The sequence below is a fragment of the Miniopterus schreibersii genome, assembly GCF_964146895.1.
Source record: "Miniopterus schreibersii genome assembly, chromosome: 12".
NCBI classification, from domain to species: domain Eukaryota; kingdom Metazoa; phylum Chordata; class Mammalia; order Chiroptera; family Miniopteridae; genus Miniopterus; species Miniopterus schreibersii.
Window position 1 is genome coordinate 54,792,432 of NC_138112.1, and position 21,144 is coordinate 54,813,575.

A 21,144-nucleotide genomic window follows, 5' to 3' on the forward strand; every position below is an offset into this window, starting at 1 on the left:
CACAAAAGACCTCTGGGCATTGTCTTTGACTCTCTATTTGATTGCTCAGAAGAGGGTTACTTCGCTTTCTAGGTGCATCATATAATCAAGGTTGATGGTAACAGGCAATAGTGACAGAAAAGAAGTTTGGATTCAGACAAAGAAATAGAAGCACATTGAAACAAACTATAAAAAACAGGTGGTAGGAAAGTGTCACATGAAAGAAAGACTGACATATAAAAAAAAAATTTTAAAAGCCAGTTAAAGAGACTCAGAATCAAAGAAAGAAAATGGGGAGGGGGAGAAAAAAACAGAATAAATGAAATTACAGTTAGTGCTAACAGAAAAAGAATAAAGATTCTAGAAATGCACAAATGACAGTTGGAATAAAAAGTGAATGTAGTACAACATTGAAAAGGAAAATAAATTCTAAAGGCAATAACAAATGTACAAATACACATTTTATTAGCATTGGCAGTTGTATAAAGGAATATTTAAAAATCCTATTTAAATTTTTTTTCCATTGTCTTATTGGATAAAGACACTATCATGAGTAACTTATGTCTCTATAACTACTGGATAAAAATTTGCTAAGAGATTATCTCACTATACAGCTGTACACTGTGTTAATGATCCCATACACAGCAAACAGTCCTCATAGCTCAGAGAAATAAGGCAAAACAAAGATTAGCTGAAATTCAAGATTTCATTTTCATCTAAACTTAGTGACAAACACAGAAACAAGCTGTTCTGAGATATAAATGTGACCTAGGATTTCCATAAAGAGATCAACATAATCCTAATTTAAGAATATTCTCTTCAGTGCTCTTATAGTTCACATTTTCTATTTATCATAAAGGCTATTTCATCACAGTTAGCCAAACAATGGCTTATCAATACCTGACAGACACTTTTTCATTCTTTCACTTTCTAATAGAAAAAAAGCAAAGGAAAAACACTTTTGTCTCCTCCGCTTTATATTTCCGAGGAGTGTGGTAGAATATAATAGTTAAGAGTTCTGGCTGTGCATTTAGATCTACATGGATCCAAACCACCCTACCGTGTGATCTTCCCAGCTGTGTCATCTTTCTTAAGTTAATTAACTTCTCTAGGTCTTTGTTTCCTCACAGGTAAAATGGAGATGTTTAGAATATTACCTGTCTTATATTCCGCCCAGTGTTGTTTTGAAAACTAAATAGGTATAATTCAGGTGAACTAGCACATAAATTGTATCTTCCCTGCCATTATTGTTATTATCATTTTGCTACCTGTCCAAGTCACTCTCCAGCGATAATTTATGTTAACTGCATCATCTGTCTTTTACTTCCCGTAAAAAAGAAAAAAAAATTGAAGGACTCTAACCCAGGCATCAACCTTCATAGCCCATCACGTCTCTAAGTTATTACTGACATCATAATCTCCACCAGATCTTGAGCATTTACAAAGACAAGTTTCTGGAAGCACTTTTCTCCCCTTCAGAATTCAGGTTAAGCTGCAGAAATAACATTCTTACCTTGGTAAATCATTTGAAATACATTTGTAAATTGAGTGAATGGTGTCCCCACTGAAGGTGCCTTCGGAGCTGCTCTGCTGTGATGCCTTCGCGGCCTTAGTCGAGGGTGAAGACTGCGAAAGTGCTGCTCTGCGACCTGTTCCCGTTTTTGCCGCCTTCAGCTAGGAGTACGGATGTTACTCAATTTAAAATGTAAAACCCTCCGGGGTTACACACTGAGGCTGGGCGTTCATCACAATTTCCTTCTCATCACGTTCTAGACTGTGCAGCAGTTGCTACATGTGAAATCTCATTAGAAATGAACAGAGAGGAGAGCCCAAAGGAAGACAAAATTCTAGATCTAAGTCATTGGTATAATCCTACTTAAGAAAAAAAAAAGATAATTGGTTGCCAAGTATTTTAATTTTTGTTGCTCGCTAGAAAGTCAATTATGCAAACAAACTTGGCATGAGGAATTTGTTATTGAAAAGTGCAGCACAATGCTTTTTTATTCGGTCTGCCTTCACCCTTTCCTTTTTGGAAGCTCCCTTCCTCCTGATTCTAATGGGGCTGTAAAGTATGTGGCCTTGTTTCCCAAGCGGAGAAGCGTGTCCAAGGCTAGCCAAAGTGCCTTCCTTCCCCAGACACAGCAGTTGCTACATCAGGGTCCCCATGAAGAAAACAAAGTAGCGCTCGGTTCTCCGGGATTGCTAATTTTAAGAACAATTTATGAAACCAAAACAGATGAAAGGCAAAGTGAGAGATAGAGAGACATTAAAAAATGAGAGAGATTCCTGATGACAACATTTGAATCCCTGAAACCAGCTATTAAAAACAACCACATCTCTGGAGTTTACTGGGTAGGTGAGCCAACAGTCCTTTTTTTTTTCCCGCTTAAGCTACAGGCTGGGATTCTCTTATTTGCAACCTAGAAAAAAAAATTTTTTAATATATCTTTATTGATTTCAGAGAGAGTAAAGGAGAGAGTGAGAGAGAGAAAGAGAAACATCAATGATAAGAGAGTCATTGATCGGCTGCCTCCTGCAAGCGCCCGACTGGGGACGGAGCCCGCAACCCAGGCATGTGCCCTGACCGGGAATGGAATCCCGATCGCCTGGATCCTAGGTCCATGCTCAACCGCTCAGCCACGCCTGGCAGGGCACAACCTAGAAATCTTGAGTAACACACATCACAGACAACCAAAAATTTCTTAAGACCAAAACAATATGCCCACAAGAAATACTACTAAAGAATGTTAAAGGTTCCTTTTCAGGGTATAATCACCTACTCACAATGCTGATAAAAAATGGCTACAAAGTCTCATCTCTGGAGTCCCAAGGTAACATGACATATCACTACTAAGGGAAGGATAAAACCTGTAAGGTAGTAAAAAAAATAAAAATACTTCTACCTTTTTATCGCTATTCTGAAATAAAAGCATTCATTCACCCAGATAATTTATTGAGCACCTACAATGTATTTGGCATTGTTCATTGCACTTACAATTTTTTAGAGAACAGAGGAAAAAAAAAAAAAATTATGCCCTTTTGGAATTTATATTCTAGGGGGTTGGGCATATTATAAATAATAAAGAAACAAGCACATTGTTAAGATATTAGGCGATAAATGCTATGGAAAAAATTGATCAAGGAGGGTGGACTAGGAGTATGCAGATGGAGAGAACTACAATTTTAAATATGTTTGTCAGCATAGGCCTCATTGAGGTGGTAATATCTGTGCAAAGACATAGAAGAGGTAAGGGAGCCAGCCATACAATATCCAGGAGCGAGAAGGTCCTAGGGTGGGGTATCCCCTGCAGGTGTGAGAAGAGCAAGACCAGGTGAATAGATGAGCAGCAGGGAATGTCGTTGGGATGCGGAAAGAAAGGCAACGGAGCGGGTAGACATAATACCAGGCCTTGCAGGATGCTGTGAGGGCTTTCAGTGAATTAGAGAGCCCACGGAGGGTTTGGAGCAGGGGAGTAATATACATTTTTTTAAACGGTAATTTTGGCTGCTTCTTATACATCAAACATTTCAAAATAACTACATTTAAATGCCCTGATTTGTCCACATATTAATATCTTCTAATACTTGTATAAATTCTTTGTGGTAGAGACTGCTAACTGTCTGCCAATATCCATTCCTTCCTTCTACTATGATCCTGGAATCCCTGATTTTTAACTGAGGCATATGGCTGTCTGAAATAAAGACTATTTTCTGTTCTTCCTTACAGCTAGGTAGGGCCATATAAACTAGTCTGGCCAATGAAATATTAGCGGACAGGACCCATGCAAATGAATTTGCTTTCCTTTTTCCTCCGTTCTGCTACCTAGAATGAAGACATGCAGGCTGGCATGAGATGGGTCACCTTTAACTTTGATTTGATGCTAGGAATGAGAGCCATGCCCCAAGGAGGACAGGAGGAGTCTGAATCTCTGACAACACAGAGCACCATATGAACCCCAGGCTACCTGCCTTCAGGCTTTTACATGAGAAATAAACGTGTGGCTTGTTCAAAAATAACATTAATTTGGGTCCTTGTCGTGTGCAGTCAAAACTAATCCGGAAACTCCTAAATTGAACTAAGTTGCTTTAAAGAATCTAAAACATATGCTATTGGATTAGAGCAATGAAATGGGATGAACACTAGGTTGGCTAGGAATATAAATTTAACTGTGCTTTGGGCCTTTTGGACTCACCAAGCTTCCACGATCACGAGCCAGTCCCTTAAAGTGAATCAGTCTGTGTGTGTGTGTGTGTGTGTTCTGTTATTTTCTGCTGGTTCTGTTTCTCTGTAGAACCCCAATAATCCTCTTACAAAGATCATGTCAGCCTGCAAGGCGCACTTAAGAACCAGAGCCAGAAAGACTTTCCTTAAGCACGGACCAGTAGAGCCAGTCAGATGTTCGGTATAATGGGATCATCAGTGGTGATGTGGGTCAGCAAGAAGCCATAGCAACTCCAGCAACACTAACACCAGCAGCACCAACAGATGAACCGACCACTGCCAGGGCTCTTCCTCACCTGGGAGGGTTTCCCTTCTGAACTGTGATTAACTCCGAAGGTTCCTGGATAATCTACAAGACACGGGAAGCTCGAAGAGTATGATGGTAGGCTTGTTGCTAAAGAACTATAATTTATACTCACAAGTGTAATGGAGAAATATACACCCATAACACATAAGGGGGGAAAAATCATTCGCTGCCACTTACTCGCTATTTAGCCTTGGGTATTATAATCTTTATGAACTTCCGTTCTTTCATTTACAAAACTGGGTTATCCACATGGTCATGAGGATTAAATAAAATGGTGAACGTTACAGCATTTGGCACAGTGCTCGGCACACGGTAGGTATTCAAAAAATGTTAGATGAATCTGAATCTACATCAAAACAAGAAAAGGTATTTCTCTCTACACAGTTTAACAAGAGAAAGCACTTTTTCCTACCCAGCACTCCTCTGGTATTCCAACTGGAGACCAAAGGGCTGTTGGCCTTCACACTCTCCCTCCCCCTCCAAGCTTCTCACAACAGGAGGTCTGAGGTTCTCTTCTCAGGCTTCCATAACAACCACTGCCTGTTCAATTCTTTCATAGGTCAAGTCCTTCCTAATTGGGGAATGCTTATAAGTGAAAAATCCAGCTGTGTATAGCCAGGCAAAATGATATGATTAGAGAGTAAATCACCTTGAAGAACAAAATCCCTTGATTGTCCTGGTGAGTTTATTGTATAATCCAATTATTTAAAATCCAAAACTAAAATCTGCTCCGAACTATTCGAAAATAGCTCTTGATATATAGCAACAATTTTAATTTTTACTTATGCATGATTGCAATCCTAATCTTCACTGAAGGAGGTAATCATTTTAGTGATGGGTATAGTTTTGTTTTTTGCCATGTAAAATAGTTTCAGGATGCTTTTAGGTGAAACAAGCTACGTAAGTGTGAAATCATTACCATAATTAAATGCAATATTTCTTCTATAATGTTACTATAAAACCAGTGTCGTCCTCACTAAAAGTAGAACATATTAACAGGTTAAGCAGAATATGCAGAATACAATAGGTTTTAAGATAATATTCCTGCACATTACTAATTAAATGAGAACTATTGTTAAATATAAATTAAAGAAATAAAAAGTGTTAATTTTAACTTGACTGACACTAAATACTATGATACTCTAGTAGAGTGCAGAAAAAGGCACTGCCTTACATTTTATTAACTCATGCAGAGTCTATTCACTACCACATTGGAAAAGCACATTTTTTCTTTACTTCGCATCTCTTAATTTTACATGAATATAAGCTCTCCACTCATGCCCATGCCTAGATCTGCTTTTTCACCCTTTTTTAAAAAAGACTTTCAAGTACATAGCAGTTAGGAGCCTGGACTCTGGAGCCACCGTGCCTGGGTTTATATCCCCACTGCCCACTTCCTAGCTGTAACACTTGGACCAGTCATATACTCTCTTTGTGCTTTAGTTTCTTCATCTGTATAATAGTGGCCCCTCCATAGGTTAAGAATAGTAGCTCCTCCATAAAGTTAACATGCTAAGCACACACACAGTAGGTACCATGTGTCGGCTACTGAAGAGGAGAGGCTTGAGTCTTCAAGTTGGGGCACTAAATACCAATAACAACTTGTACCTGGAGACTTTCCAAGGGGCATGCAAATGTGGACAGTTTTAAGCAAGTCAATTTTCAGATCCTTGCCTTCCATATGTATATGCTCTCCTAAAATGCCTCCGTCCAAGAAGCTGCCTGTCCCAGTTAGAGTTTGTCCTTGGAAAGTCTCTGTTCTGTCATTCAGTTACAGAGAGGTGTTCCTTTTATGCTCATTCCAGGGTCTCAAACCAAGGGACAACTCCACTCTTCCTTTAATTAAGAAATTATAAGTGTCCCCATCAATCTATACCATTAATATATACATTTCCAACAAATTTTACTCTGTACATATTTAATAAATATAGGAAAATGATAATATATTCATGCTGCTTTGAATAACCATGTACTAAAATAATAATAAAAATTCAATCCTGGAGAAATTTTTCAATACTTAACCACCTTATGGTCACAGGACATTTAAAAATTTGCAGTTACTGTATGATAGAATGGCCTACCAAAGACTTTCAAGCAAAAAAAAACAAAAACAAAAAAACAATTTCAATGGAAGAAATGAAGTAGAAATATAAGAAAAAGTGTGAAATTTCCAAATATTGAAGAACTTGCTAATGTGGCTTTTTCCCTGTTGAAATTTCAATGATAAAGATTTTTGCTTATTTTGTTTTAATAGTTACAATTATACAACTATACAAACTAAATGTACCAGGATAAATCCAGCGATCTACCCTTTGCCTTATTCTGTGCTACCAGAGCTATGGCTAGCAGAGCAGTGCTTAAGGATCCTTATCACTTTGTGATCCTGTCACCCACTGTTGAGATAAATAAATCAGGCCCTCCTTTGTGGCCCTCCAAATTTGTTATCCCTAAAAGTGCTTTGCTAATCCTGATCCTATCATCCATCCATTCATCAAATATTTATTAACACTGATTTCCAGGCTTTAAAAAAGACAATGGAGTCAATGTTGAACAAGCCAATATGGTTCCTCCACTAGTTGAATTTTCAATATAATCAATGTAAAAACAAGTTTAATTAATTTGTCTTATTAAAAACAATTTGAATGATAATAACTGGAGTTATTATAGAAATGCCCATATTAAGATTAGGGGGGAAAAAGTATAAAAAATGCTTATAATCTCCTATCTTTGGAGGTAGCCACTATTATAATTTCTGAACATTTGTTTCAGACTTCCATCTATGAACTGATAGAGCTATTTCTTTAAATAAAAGTGTGACCATATTAAATATTCAATTAATATACAGTAGTGTTCACTTAATGATAATATTCTTATGTTATTAAATATTTGTTGAGAACATATTTTTTATTTGTTTTTAATATCCTAGCTAGGTGTTCCAAATGCTTCCAAATGTAAATAAAGCCGGGCTACTGTAAGTGCAGCAAAGCAGCTAGGAGTTAACAAAAGGGAAGGGAGCTAGACTGGCTGAGTCTGGAAGTTACAGCTTTCAGACACCCTAAAGGAAAGCTACATCCCCTACCAAAGGGGACTTAATCTCCAGATGATCAGCTTTCCAATCTCCTGGGGGACAACCATCCATTAGGAGGGATAAGGGAAATTCCTTTGCTAAGCACTTGCATAGCAGGTGACCATAAAGGAGAGGAATCCAGACTGGGAAAAGGGTTGGACTGGACAGGGGGAGGGCTCAGGACAAGCCCACCAAGAACCAAGAGATTGGTTAGTTTGAAAGAAAGTTTACTCCTTCCCAAGCCAGAGGTAATATAGTCAACGCTTAACAAAGGCCTGCCTGTGCAATTGTTAGTTCACCCCCTAGGTTGCCAGTTAGTTCCCACGTTCTCTCCGTAGCAGCTCTGAGGGCCTGGCAGCCTTGCAGGTCCAAGTGGGACACCTCAGGCCTGGGTATGGCCGGGAGCAGAGACTCTGCTGAACTACCAGAGCTCTTACAGTTCTGGATCCTGACTCTCCTGATGGGTGTTCACGCTCACCAGGCCAGGACTTATTCCACAGCAGATGGAGCTAAGCCACCAGGTCTAAATGACACACCAGGAACCTGCAGACAGTCCACTGTGTTTGCTCCAGCTCCATTAAATCTTACCAAGACACTCACCCTCCCATGCATGAGTCTCCACAATGCTTTTTTACGACTCCGTGAAAGGGCTATAATTTCACCAGTAGCAGTTCTTGTACACAACTTTGACAAACCATTGAATAGCTCTTAAAAAAGTTGTAGGAGTTCAATTCTTAGATCAAAGTATATGAATACTTTGATTTTAAGGCTGATGTGTATTCCAAAATTAAATAGCTTTTTAGAAATGTACTTATTTCTAAAACTACCAGAAACAGTATATGAAATCTCATCTAACAGTACCCATTACTAAAATAAAATATTATTCTTAACCTTACTAATTTTAGAATAATTTTCTAACTGGTAGTAAAAATTTAATTTTTCAAATTACCATTGTTTAACTTTTTCATCATATCAGTACTCAAGGAGGAATATCAAGGGATAATTGGTGAGATTTTTATGGACTATAAGTTATTTTAATTTAACATAAAATCATTTAATCAAAAAAAGAAATTCCTACAATATAGAATACATATGTTGAACTTCTAGAGATTTTAAACATAATCTAGTTCAAAATATCTAATTAGCCCAATGCCACCTTTCCCATATACTTATGAAAAGATATCCAATTATCTTGAAAAAGGCAATTAAAATTACTATTAATAATCTTAATACTAGGACATGTTATAATTTATTTGATAATTACATTTCCCACAAAGATACTGTCAACATAAACTGTGAAACTATAGATCTATCTTGTTTACAAGTATCAGAGACAATATGCTCACTATTCTGCTATATTTAAATGTTGCACTGCAGTTTCTCTTAACAGGTAATACGTGACATGAAACGTGTCTGATTTTATGCTTCATGATCTCCATTCTAATGTTTAACATTAAGAAATTATATTTATGTATCACACGTCAGAAAACAATTTAAATAATTAAAGTAAGAAAAATAATAGCGACCATGCCTTTCATTTTAAATGTGAATATAAGTCTTTTGTTCATAGACATTAAAGAATCATCTGTAAACAAATGCAAACTATTTACATTTTTCTGATTTACGTAGCTAGCACTAAGTATTTTGCCTAAGTTTGTTTTATATTTTCAGAAATTTGTTAAGAATCAAAATATTGTCATTAAAATAAGAAAAATCAAGAGATACCTCTCAAGACTGACTCATGTTTTAAAAATTCATTATTTCTAGGCTTTATTCTGATTTTTAAAACAAAGAAAAAAATGTAATTATGTAATTATTTTGATTTTAAAAACATACTACAGGAAAAGATACCATTTAAGCCAAGCTGAAGTTTACATTATTTATTGCTATTTTTCTTCAAAAATATGCATTAGAATAAATATTTTTCTAAACACCAAAGTATATGTAATACATAGTTCTGGTATATTTATTTTTTTGAAAAGGTGTTCTGAATCTTAGACAACATAAATACTAGGCAGTGTGGTGGTTGCCATAGAAACAGGTAAATAGCATAAAAATACATGTAATTTTTCAAGTGTATACATTTTCTTCATAAATATGCATATTTTATAGGTAAAATATAGCAAGCCTTGCTTTAGCTCCCCTTTTAGAGGGAGAAAAACACCTAATTCTTTAGAAATTAAATATTATCACCCGGCCAGTGCTGGCTGGAGTGTCATCCCATGCAAGAGTGACGGGTTTGATTCCCAGTCAGGGCACATACCCAGGTTGCGGGTTCGATTCCAGTCAGGGCATGTTCGGGAGGCAACTGATAGATGTTTCTCTCTTTCACTCTCCTTCTCCCTTCCCCTCTCTCTAAAAACAATAAAAACATATCTTCAGGTGAGGATTAGGAAAAAGGAAACAATTATCACATAGAAATGGAGCCGGCTCAAAAGAGTTTTCAAATGCTCTATGAAAGCTCTTAAGGTTTTTATGTCAATTTTCCAAAATGAAGACAGGAAAAAAAGAAAGCTTTCATTCTATATTACTTTACTGGTAAGTTCTTTATTAAGGGTAAAAATGCATAAACTCCCCCCACCTCCAAGCACTAACTTCCCTTTTATTTTGCATAAGTTTATTCTTCACATGCATTGAATGCAGCGCTTGGCCTTGGAAAGCTGAAAGCCCTTTTGATCACAAAGAAGCCTAAGAAATTTAATGCTACCCATGAGCTACTACTTGAATAAATGATTCAAAAAGTCATTATACCAACGTGCTAAATGTGGAGTGCCGAGAGCTCTTTCCTTTCTCCCCTCCCTTCATTAAAACACAACCTCCCTGTTCCCAGGTACCGTAGAAGGCACGGGATGTACACTGACCAAGCGATCTGAATTCCATCCGTACAGTTTAGGAGGGCTTAGCACATATTTTATGCGGCTGGAGAGGGAGGCAGTGCTATAAGCCATGGTGTGAAGTTTGAAATCTACTGAAAGGTATTGATAACCCAACCAAAACAGGAAAGTGGCTCAACTATTATTGGGAAACAAAACCTTCCAATCTGATTAGATAAATTCGGACTTCCAATTTGTTTCAGTAACAACAATTTGGTACTGTTCTCCTGGAATGAGAGTTTAAAACTTTAAAAAGACCACCATCTAGCCCTGGCTGGGTAGCTCAACTGGCTGGAGCATCATGCCAATACACCAAGGTTGCGGGTTCTATCCCCGGTCAGGGCACATACAAGAATCAACCAATGAATGCGTGAATAAATGGAACAGCATATGGATGTTTCTCTCTCTCAAATCAATAAAAAAATTTAAAAAAATAAAAAAATCACCATCTAGGCAGGGTGCCAAATATGAGGTGACAAAACTGTGCTCTAGAGCTCACCTTGGGTTCACACCTTGATTAAGAAACCATGCACTGTAATGGCTAATGCAGTGGGAACGGCCTCATCAAGCATGTGCACGATCCTATACTTTCACTGAAGGGAAATCAGGTGATTTTTCCCCCCTGGGGGAGATAGTAAATTTAAATCATAAGAACTCCAAAGAATGAACTAAAGTATTAGTCAAATATTAATGAGCATCAAAATAGAACAGAATAAGTCACATGAATGATGTGACTACTACAAAAGAAAAAAAGTATCTTTATTCCTGGTCCCTCCCAAACCTTTGAACTATTTCCTTCTGCTTTCACCACCTTAAAGTAATGGAACAATGTCCCTAAAGACTGCAAAAGGGAAAAAACATACCCATCTTTAAAACAAGGGGGGAATGATTTTGGTAATTAGACAGCTTAGTTTAACCTGGGAACATACAATAACAAATTAAACAATCAATTAGTAACACCGAGAAGCTCACAAAATACTGGAAAACAACCAACATAGTATTTGAAAAGCCAAATATGTCAGGTGAATTGAGTATCTTTTTCTGATAGAATGACAGGTTACATTATCAAGTAAAAAGTGAACAATATAAACTATTTCAGTGTTGTTAACGTTTTTATTCTATTCCCCAATCCAGGATAGAAAAAAAAAAAAATGGTTTGGGAAGAAAAGTATTTAGAAATTGGCTTTACAACGCTAACCAATGTTTGTTGACACATCTCTCTCTTGAGGACCTGTTTCAGAACTGAGTCAATATCTTTACTGATAACTAGTCGGGAAACTTGGCCTCCTTTATATTTTAGCTCCATCACATCATATCCCTGAGATCTCTGAAATTAAAAAAAACTATTTCCTTAGTTTTCTGTCCAACTTGTTGACCTTTCTTTCCCCTAGGGATCTTAAAGGACTTGCTGCTTCAATTAAGTGGTGCTATGCTGGGACAAGATGTAAACCCATTTTAGGTAGAAATTTTGAGAGAGAAACAAGGACTGCTTTTTAACACTGCTATGGTCAGACAGCCCAGGTTCCTATGAACTCAGGAATCGGTAGCAATTCTCAGACATAGGAAAAATATGTAAGATTTTTAAATCAATCTCTCTCAAGGAAAAAGTGGGGACTTTGTCCAAAAGTCAAGTAGCTATGTTAGTTGGTGGTATGTTAAAAGTGGAAAAAGAAGGAGAAAGAGAAGGAAAGGAGTTGAGAGCATGGGGACTCACCATTCTGGTTCTGTAAGGCGTGTGAGTTGAAACTGTTCTATAGATGAAGTCCCTGTGAAACAAAATCTTAGTTAGTCATGAGACATAAAGAATAATATATTCAGAAAGCTTAGCCGTTAAAATATAATTAAATTGGACTACTAATTGCTAGGGTCTTGACCCTTTTTACTGATAATTTGCTTTTATCATTATGATATCTGAGTTTGCCCTAAGTATGTAAAGAATTTTAGATGGCTCTCCTCGGCTTTCCAGAACACAAAAAGGTCACTTGTCTTGAAGACCTGCCAATTTTACTTTTAATATATAGGATGTCCCAAAAAAATGTATGCAGACACTTTGAATAATTATAAAGGCAGTGTTTATTAAAATACATTTCATTTTCAAATTTGAGCTATCAGCTGTTAAAGTGTGTATACATTTTGGGGGGACACCCTGTATATAGCTGAATATAAAATAAGGAAAATTATTCTAAGATGCATGCAAACAATCCATTTTTATTGATTTATAACCAAACTATCATATAGATTATGACCTTCAAAAATATAGTTGGATGCAGGATGGCATGCCTCTGTAGGAGAGGGTGTACCACAGAGCAAACCATAGCAAAAAGGTCCAATAGACGGGCCTGAAGCAAGACATAGTCTCATTAGTGCAATGAAATTCAATTCAATTCATTATGTATTGATCTCTAACTAACACCTATAACTGAGAAATATCAAAATATAAGTTAATTTACCAACTATGTTTCCAATCTTTTCAAATTCTTTAAGTTTGCCAATTCTCCCTGTACTGAAAACTATTGCCAAGTTTCTGGACCAACCTTCGCTCTAATTCCAAGGCTAGGAACCAAGTAAGAATAGAACTTGAGCCCTGATGACAACAGGCTTAGCCTCATCTACCTAAAGAAAGAAACTGGGAAACAGGTATACTGTGGACTAAGACCAAAAGAACTGTTACAAAGGACCTAGAAAGATCTCCTTTTACATCTGGTTAAACTTTCTTGTCTTACTTCTTTCGCAGGATTACCTTACTTTAACCTAAGATGTGAGATCTATTTATATCTTTCTCTATATTCATATATCTGAGTAATATACATATATATAAATAAATTCACCATCTCATTTTCTAAATAATTTTTAAAATTCTGAACTTAAATACATATATTTACATTGTACTATGGAATAATTTGTCATTTTCTTGTACTGAAATAAGAAAATGTATTAAAGTTACCTCAGACAAAGGTAGGAACTAAATAACATTAATTTAATATTCATAGAGACTAGCATTGCAGATCAGGATTTATACTACAAAAATAAAAAATCATGTAGTCTTTCAAATTAATATATCTTACTGTCTTTCTCTAATGCTCCTGCTTCACCTGCAGCACATCAGACAAGGTAATAATTTATGATAATCATATGAAAATATACAATTAATATTCATCACCTCTCATTCCACATCACTTTAGATGATCAGTAATGCAGAGTGAAAATGCTGTCAGATTTCTAATTGCTTTGTAATGGGCTTGAAACAGGGAAATCATTAAAGGCAAACAATCTGTCATTTGTCTGTTACTTTAACTATCTATCACACACAAAAAACTCATTAAAGAAATTGCTAATGAGCTATGAAAGACTATACTCATGGTGCTTCTAGAGTAGATTAAAAAGTAATACTATGAATTGCTTAAAATATTTTTAAAATAATATTTTTGTGGAAATTCATCAGAGAAGATCTATTCCTCAGTATATTTTTTAAGCTGTGTGTTCTCATTATTTTGGCATCTAATCCATCATTGCAAAAATCCCTTTAGCATATAAGACTTGTTTTTCATCAGTCTCTAAATAATTAAATCGAAAGGTTGCAAGGAGAAGCTGAAATGCTAAATGTGTTTATTACCAGTAAACTGACTCAAGTAATAAAAAATAGTGCTATAGTAACACTGATGCTAAATGAAGAATATGTTTTTAAATTTACCCTCATATCTCTGTGCTTTTGAACTGTTGAAGTTGCAATGCTTCATTCATCTTAAATAATGCTATCACTATACAAATATTATATTCAACTACTGAAATTGAGCATAACATTCAACTCTGCATAATAACATTAACTATTTTGAAATTTTCGCAGGTATTAACCAACATTAAAATGTTTCATAATATTACTTCAAACAATTTAAAAGAGGAAGACAAATTATTTCTGTAAATATCTACACCAAATTTTATCTCTTATCAATGCTACTGTTCTACATGAGGTACTTAGTACTGTGTTTTAAAAAATCTATGATGACACTAATCTAGTTTTAAAAACAAATAGGCATATAAACAAACAATTAATCCAGAAATGTTTTGTTATACAGTCTAGTTGCATTTTATTTTAGAAAAATTATGACAGTAACAATGATAACAGTGTATGTTTTTCATTTTGCTAATGATGAATTAAATCATGTATTTATTTCCTATAACAAAACATAATAATCTCAGTAATAAAGTCAGACTTCTTTTAAACATGTAGACCTATTCATATCTATTGGAATACACACAAATTTATAAACGGAAATGCAATGGCATGTTTAGCCTGGTGCCATGATATACACCAGTGAATTCCAAGCTAACTTCAAAAGGTTCCATAACACTCTGGAAGCACATTCATTATGCTCTCTAATTGACTTAAACAGACTTCATATCAACTATTTAACACATTCTAACCCACAAATTAACACCCTTTGAACATTCAGATTAACCTTTCTTCTGTGAGTCAACTACATGACAAAAAATAAAATAAACCTTTAAAAAATATTCAGGTTTAAAAACTGAAATGGAGAAGGGAGAATACTTTTTAAAATATATATACAGCATATAAATGCATATCACCACATGGCTGGAAGAAACCATTGCAAGGTTTCAAATTTCGAGGTAACCCGAAAGCTCACAGAAAAGCCACAGTGGTTATAAGAACAAAGTAAAAAGGGTAAAAAACTGTAAAGGGGAAATAATAAGTTGGTATTTATAAATAATAAGTTGGTATTATTAAAAAGAAACAGAAAATGGATTTTATACAGTATCTTTAACAGTTTCATGGAAAGATTAAAACATCAGACGTGAAGAAGTTAGGAAAACGGGAACAAAATCCTCTCAGAGAAGAGAAGTCAGAAACAAGCTCGAAAGAACACAGGCACAACCGAAGCCAAACAAACAAGAGAGACATGGCAACAGTTGTGACAGCGAAACCTAGTCACCTCTTTGACTCTCTTGCTTAGTGCATGGCCTTACTCAAACTCAGTAATGTTCAGTGATGATTACGGCTACGAAGGCAAACGAGAGACCAGGTCAAAGGAAGACAACCAGCAAGGGGCAAAAAGGCAAAAATGAAAAACCATTTCTATTTTTATTTTATTATCATTTTTTTAATCCTCACCCGAGGGTATTTTTTCCATTGCTTTTCAGAGAGTAGGAGAGAATGAGAGAGAGAGAGAGAGAGAAACATCAATTGGTTGCCTCCAGCGCCCCCGCCAGGGCCAGGGCCAGGGCCAGGGCCAGGGCCAGGGCTGGAATTTGCAACTCAGGTACGTGCCCTTGGTGGGAATCAAATCAGGGACACTTCAGTCTGCAGGCTGGTGTTCTAAGCGCTGAGCCAAACTGGCTAGGGTGAAAAATCATTTCTAAAAGATGAGGCAGGAATGTTCATTACAGCTGGTTCTCAATACTGTCTAAAGTTTTATGATAATCTGCCAAAAAACAAGAAAAAAAAAAGTTTCTCTTATTCTAGCCACTCACCTCTCCCTTCAGTCAAAGCGTTATTTAAACTTAACACTTCCACATATCTTCCTGGGTTAGCCTGATTTTATTCAAGGATTTCAATCATTCAATCAATCTGCTTTATTCTATTCCTGTAAGTTATTAACTGTCACAATCCCTGTTATTTCTTCAGGCACAGTACCTCTCACAGATAGTTCAGTTGCTTATTTAGTTGTCTAGCCAGATAAACTCTAAGATTTTGAGAGGGCTACAGCCAACTCTCTTATGTCTTTTGTAACAGAGTGTGGGGCACATAGTAAACACCCAATAAATATTTGTTGATTGAATGTATAAGTGAATGAAAGCTATATATGTACTATATCATTGTGTGTGGGGGGGGGTGTTTTATCTCATCATTAGCTAATTCTTGGTGGTTTTTCCATCTTCCCAGTAGATTCTATATTGTTCTAGGGGCAATAATTTAATCTTAGAACATAACCATAATATTCTGTGGTACTTAAATATAGCTTAGGTCACTAATATGAAAATCCTAAAAATTCAGAGATAAATAAGAAGGAAATTAAAAAAGAGTTAGTGAAATAAACAAACAACCCAATTAAAAAATGGGTAGAGGGCGTGAACAGACACCTCGCCCAAGAAAACATACAAATGGTCAATAGATATATGAAAAGATGTTCAACCTCACTAGCAATTAGGGAAACGCAAATCAAAATTACAATGAGATACCACTTCGCACCTGTTAGACTGGCTATTATCAACAAGACAATAACAAGTGTTAGAGAGGTTGTAGAGAAAAAGGAACCTTCATTCACTGCTGGTGGGAATGTAGACTGGTACAGTAACTATGGTAAACAGTCTGGTGATTCCTCAAAAAATTAAGAATAGAGTTACCATATGACCGAGCAATCCCTCTCCTGGGTATATACTTGAAAAACTTGAAAACAGAGGAAGGAACCAAGGCACAGACATTAATTCAAACTGTTCACAAAACCAGTAAGAGGAAGAGTCTAGATTCAAACCTATTCAGTCTGATTCCAGAGTTTATGCTCTTAACCACTATGCTAACAGTTTATATTTCTGCAATATTGATTTTACATAAAGTGGATAAATTACTTTCTTGAAATAAAAGAGTAAGAAGCAAACCTATTATAGATACCCATCATTAGAACACTAGAAAATGTGGCAAAATAGCTGGGGCTTAGTTTCTCTGAGAGGTGTTCCTACCCACAGAGATCTTACAATCCAATTAGAGAATCAGAACATACATTTGAAATATATAACAATACCCTGTGGGATAGGATGAGTGTAAGTGAACAGTACACACCGGGCTTGCTAGGAAAGTTGAGAGGAAGAAAGTAATTTCCAAGGACTGGGCCATCATAAAAGGTTCGATAAAAGAGAGAAGTCGTAAAGAAGGGATGAAACTCATAGGAGGAAAAAAGGACCTAGGGTATTATAAGCAAAGGAAACCATCTGAACAAAATTATGGATGAAGTACCAAGAAAAGATCCAATTATTTATATGTTTCATGTGTGTATAGGTGTAGGTAATAAGTGATGAGGCTGGAAAACTAAGGACCATATTGGGGAAGTAACTGAATGCCAGGTTAAGGAGTTAGGACTTTACCCTCTTGATTACCTGCCCTGTTCAATACAGTAGTCACTAGTTAGATGTGACTATTGAGTACTTGAATGTGGCTAGTCCAAATTGAGATGCACTGTACAGTTAAAATACATACCAACTTTGAAGACTTAGTATGAAAAAAGAATGTATCATATCTCAATAATTTTTATATTGATTACATTTTGAACTGACCATACTGTGGATATATTGGGTTAAATTAAATATATTAAAATTCATTTCCTTAGGGTCACACAGAAGGCATGTTGGAACCAGGATTAAGAAAGATCCTTTGACTCAGCGTTATGCTTTTTTGCGTCTCCTATGGAGAACCTAATCTATCCTTATAGCTTGAGATTTTTTACTTTCCTGTGTCACTCAGTTATTCTTTATAGTTCATACCATCATTAATTGTCCATGTTAAAATATTTTATTGAATGTGCTTAGGTTTATCCCCTCTGCTCCTCAAAGTGAGATTTGGTAGAAGATAAAAAAGAAGGCAAGCAAATCTAAGCAGTAACAACCTTAACATCTCCAAGTGAAATTAAATCACGCTGCCAAGAAATAAGATGCAGTTTTCTGGGTAAGATGCAGTACCTCTGGGTACAATGCAAGGAAGAAAGGTCAATGTAAGGTAAGCAGCACAGAGAAGATAAAAGGAAAAGCAGAAGGGAAAAAGGGGAGAGGGAAGAGGGAAAAAACTAACCAAAAAGTTAACCATGTCCATTTGGAGTGCCCAGCAACTAACTACCTCGAAGTGGAGCAGTTTATTCTGCTTTTTCTGTAAGCTTCAAAGATAGTATGGCTGCCCTGGGGATCTGCAGACTTGCTAAGAGCCCTGTTCTGCTGCCCTCATAATTAGCTATTTGGACTTGATCCTTGGTTTGTTTCCTCAACTACAAAGTAAGAAAACAACATCTGCCTGACTTGCTTCACTGGGTTGAAGTGAAAGTGAAGCGAGACAGTAAATGTGAAAGGACTTGGAATTTTTTTTTTTTTATCTTTTAAGCCGGTTGCTAAGATCTAAAAGAAACAATTTGGTTGAACACCTTTCCCAGAAAAAAAAAAATTTTTAACTGAAGAAAAAAAACACCACACAGACTATTCGGCATAGGTTTCAGGTCTCTTAGTTTTCGAATGAGAACATTCTAATCTAAGGGAAGCATAGGGACCAGAGAGGAATCAGTTCTCATTCTTCAACCCCCTCCCCCACCCCAAACACACACGCAGTACCTCTGGGTGCATTCACCAACCACAAAACGGGGGGCAGCGCTGCGAAGGGCCAGCAGAGGAAGGTTTGGGGGAGCCGGGGCAGCCGGGGTGGGGGCGGGGCGCTTGCTGAGGCGCAGGGGAGAAGCGCCGTAGACCCAGCGGGGACTAGGGCGCGTTTAGACGGAGGGAAGGGCGCCTTTTCCACACGCCGCTCGAGCACTTACTGCTGCTAGTCACCCCCTTGGAAGCGTCGACTGGTTACCATAGCGACCGCCTCTCGGAGGGCGGAGCGACGCTTCCGACTGGTGTCTCGGCCACCACGCCTCCACCAGGAACGTGGTGACGTCGAAGCAGTCACTTCCGGCGGAAGAAGCTGCCGGTTCCGAGGGGCGGCCGCCAGGCCGCTTGAGTGCTTTCCCGCGCCTCTGTGAAGTTTGGTGAGTGCGATCGAGTGAAGCCAGGGGCGGCTACTCGCCTGCGGTGACATGGGGCAGCCTGTGAACCCGGCGGGTCCCCAGGTCCTAGTTTTGAGGGTCCTGGCTGCCTCGGTTAGTTCACAGCTGTGGGCGGAGCGCGCCTGCCTCCAGGGGCTCCTGGTGTGGGCGCTTCTGTAGCCTGGAGACTGCAGACAGCACCCTCGGGTGCACAGTTGGGGGGCTTTTTGCGAAGTCTGGGGGCCTCTCCAGTCGCGGAGGGATTCTTGCTACCTCGAGTGTGAGTGACTGGCTGTTTCTCACATTATTCTTAAAAGGCAATTTGGAAGAAAAGCGAACTGGGATACTTAAGAGGGAATGCTCCCAAATTCATCTTAATTCTTTGGTCTTTTGCTTTGCTTTAAAAAAAAAATCATTCGTTTTGAAAACAGTTATTAAGCTCCGTTAGTCTATTTAGTGACTACTTACTGTGTTTGCGGTAAGACCAGCAGAAATACCTTCTTAGAGGGTCATCCATCCCTCTGCTCGTTATCGAATTCATCTTTTTAAATGCTGTTGTAATTTAAGACCTAAGCGTATAAGACGACATAGCTAGCAAGTTTTCCATACTTGTCTAGATGCTCATATACATGAAATTCTTGGGGTGTTTTTAAAAATTTTTTAATTGATGTTAGAAAGAGAGAAAGGGGAGAAAGAGACGGATGTCACTTTGTTGCTCCACTTATGTGTGCATTCATGGACTTGGATGTGCCCTGACTGGGTATTGAACCCACAACCTTGGCTTATCTGACGAGGGTCTAACCAACTGAGCCACTAGGCCAGGGCTCTAGGGGTGTTTTAAACAAAAATATATGCTTCATCAGATTTGCATTATAATCATGATTTACTCAACTAAATATCTAAATGTTCAACTTAGAAAAGCGGTACTTGCTTGTTTCTTACATACATAAACTGTAATGAATTTGTCATTAATATTTTTATTCAGCTGATCTGAGAAGGCCCACTTGTTCAATGGATGATGGCGTTTGAGCGGATACCAAAAAAGGATTGGTACAGCATTCTGGGGGCCAGCCCCTCTGAAAGTATGGCAGACCTAAAACAAAAGTATCAAAAACTCATATTAATGGTAAGTAAGTCTGTTCTTTTTCAGATTTTAAGTCATGGGGAAAAAATCAGTTTGTTTATGTGACCAGAAATTTGTTTCCATAAAGTAAATATATGATATTCAATCAGGAATCATGGTATTAATTTAGTTACTTGAAAGTTTCAATCATATTGTACAAAAAAAAAAAATGTTGATTTGAGGTGGATAGCATTGTGGTTTGGAGCAGATTTGAGTCATGCTGATTGAGTTACAATCCTGATTCTATCACTAACTGAGAAGTTGGACAAGTTACTTTCCCCTGTATGTGTCTCTGTGAGATACAATGAATTAATCCATGTAAAATGTTTAGAAGTGTGTCATGTGGTAAGCAGCATTAGCATCCAGCAGCCACTGGCTACATATGTCTTTTGAGCACTTAAAAGGTAGCTTAGTCCAAGTTCAGATATGCTGAATTAAATATAAAATACAAATTGGATTTCAAAGACTTAGTACAAAAAAATAATACAAAACAATCTAAACTTTTTTTGTTGATCACATATTGAAATGATATTTTGGATATATTGTCTGTTTTGCATATTCTATACACAATATGTGTGAATATATTTGCATATATAAGGAAGAATATTATCAAAATTGATTTCCTCTTTTAACTTTTTTAACATTGTGTATGTGGCTTGCATTTATGGTTTGCATTATTATTTCTATTGTATAGTGTTGATTTAGGCTATTTATACACTATTTTTCACCTGACTCAATTCTTTTGTGAAATGAGTTATGTATGGTATTTATAAATATATAGTATCTTTCTGAACTGTTATATTAATTTCTTTTCATCTAATTGTTTCTTAAGCCA

At 36.9% G+C, this 21,144-nt stretch overlaps 2 protein-coding genes across 5 annotated transcripts in view; one reads left to right on the plus strand and one right to left on the minus strand.

Annotated features, from left to right (window-relative positions):
- The window catches only part of DCDC1 (doublecortin domain containing 1), a 279,224-nt gene extending 260,241 nt beyond the window's left edge, over positions 1-18,983 (minus strand). Inside the window, exons 1-3 of the mRNA XM_081153073.1 lie at positions 18,774-18,983; positions 12,163-12,214; positions 1,493-1,653 (exon numbers count right to left, since the gene is read on the minus strand). Coding sequence (XP_081009199.1) covers positions 1,493-1,653; positions 12,163-12,165 — 164 coding nt within the window. The 5' untranslated portion in view covers positions 12,166-12,214; positions 18,774-18,983. The remainder of the gene's footprint in view (positions 1-1,492; positions 1,654-12,162; positions 12,215-18,773) is intronic.
- A 121-nt stretch (positions 18,984-19,104) lies between these two features.
- The window catches only part of DNAJC24 (DnaJ heat shock protein family (Hsp40) member C24), a 40,966-nt gene continuing 38,926 nt past the window's right edge, over positions 19,105-21,144 (plus strand). For 2 of the 4 annotated variants that reach the window (XR_014000078.1, XM_081155547.1), the window contains exons 1-2: positions 19,105-19,189; positions 20,172-20,312. Coding sequence is in view for 2 of the 4 variants with exons in the window: in XM_081155547.1 (XP_081011673.1) it covers positions 20,202-20,312 (111 nt within the window). In the remaining 2 variants the exon portion in view is untranslated. The remainder of the gene's footprint in view (positions 19,190-20,171; positions 20,313-21,144) is intronic. The other 2 variants (XM_081155548.1, XR_014000079.1) reach the window with 2 other exon arrangements.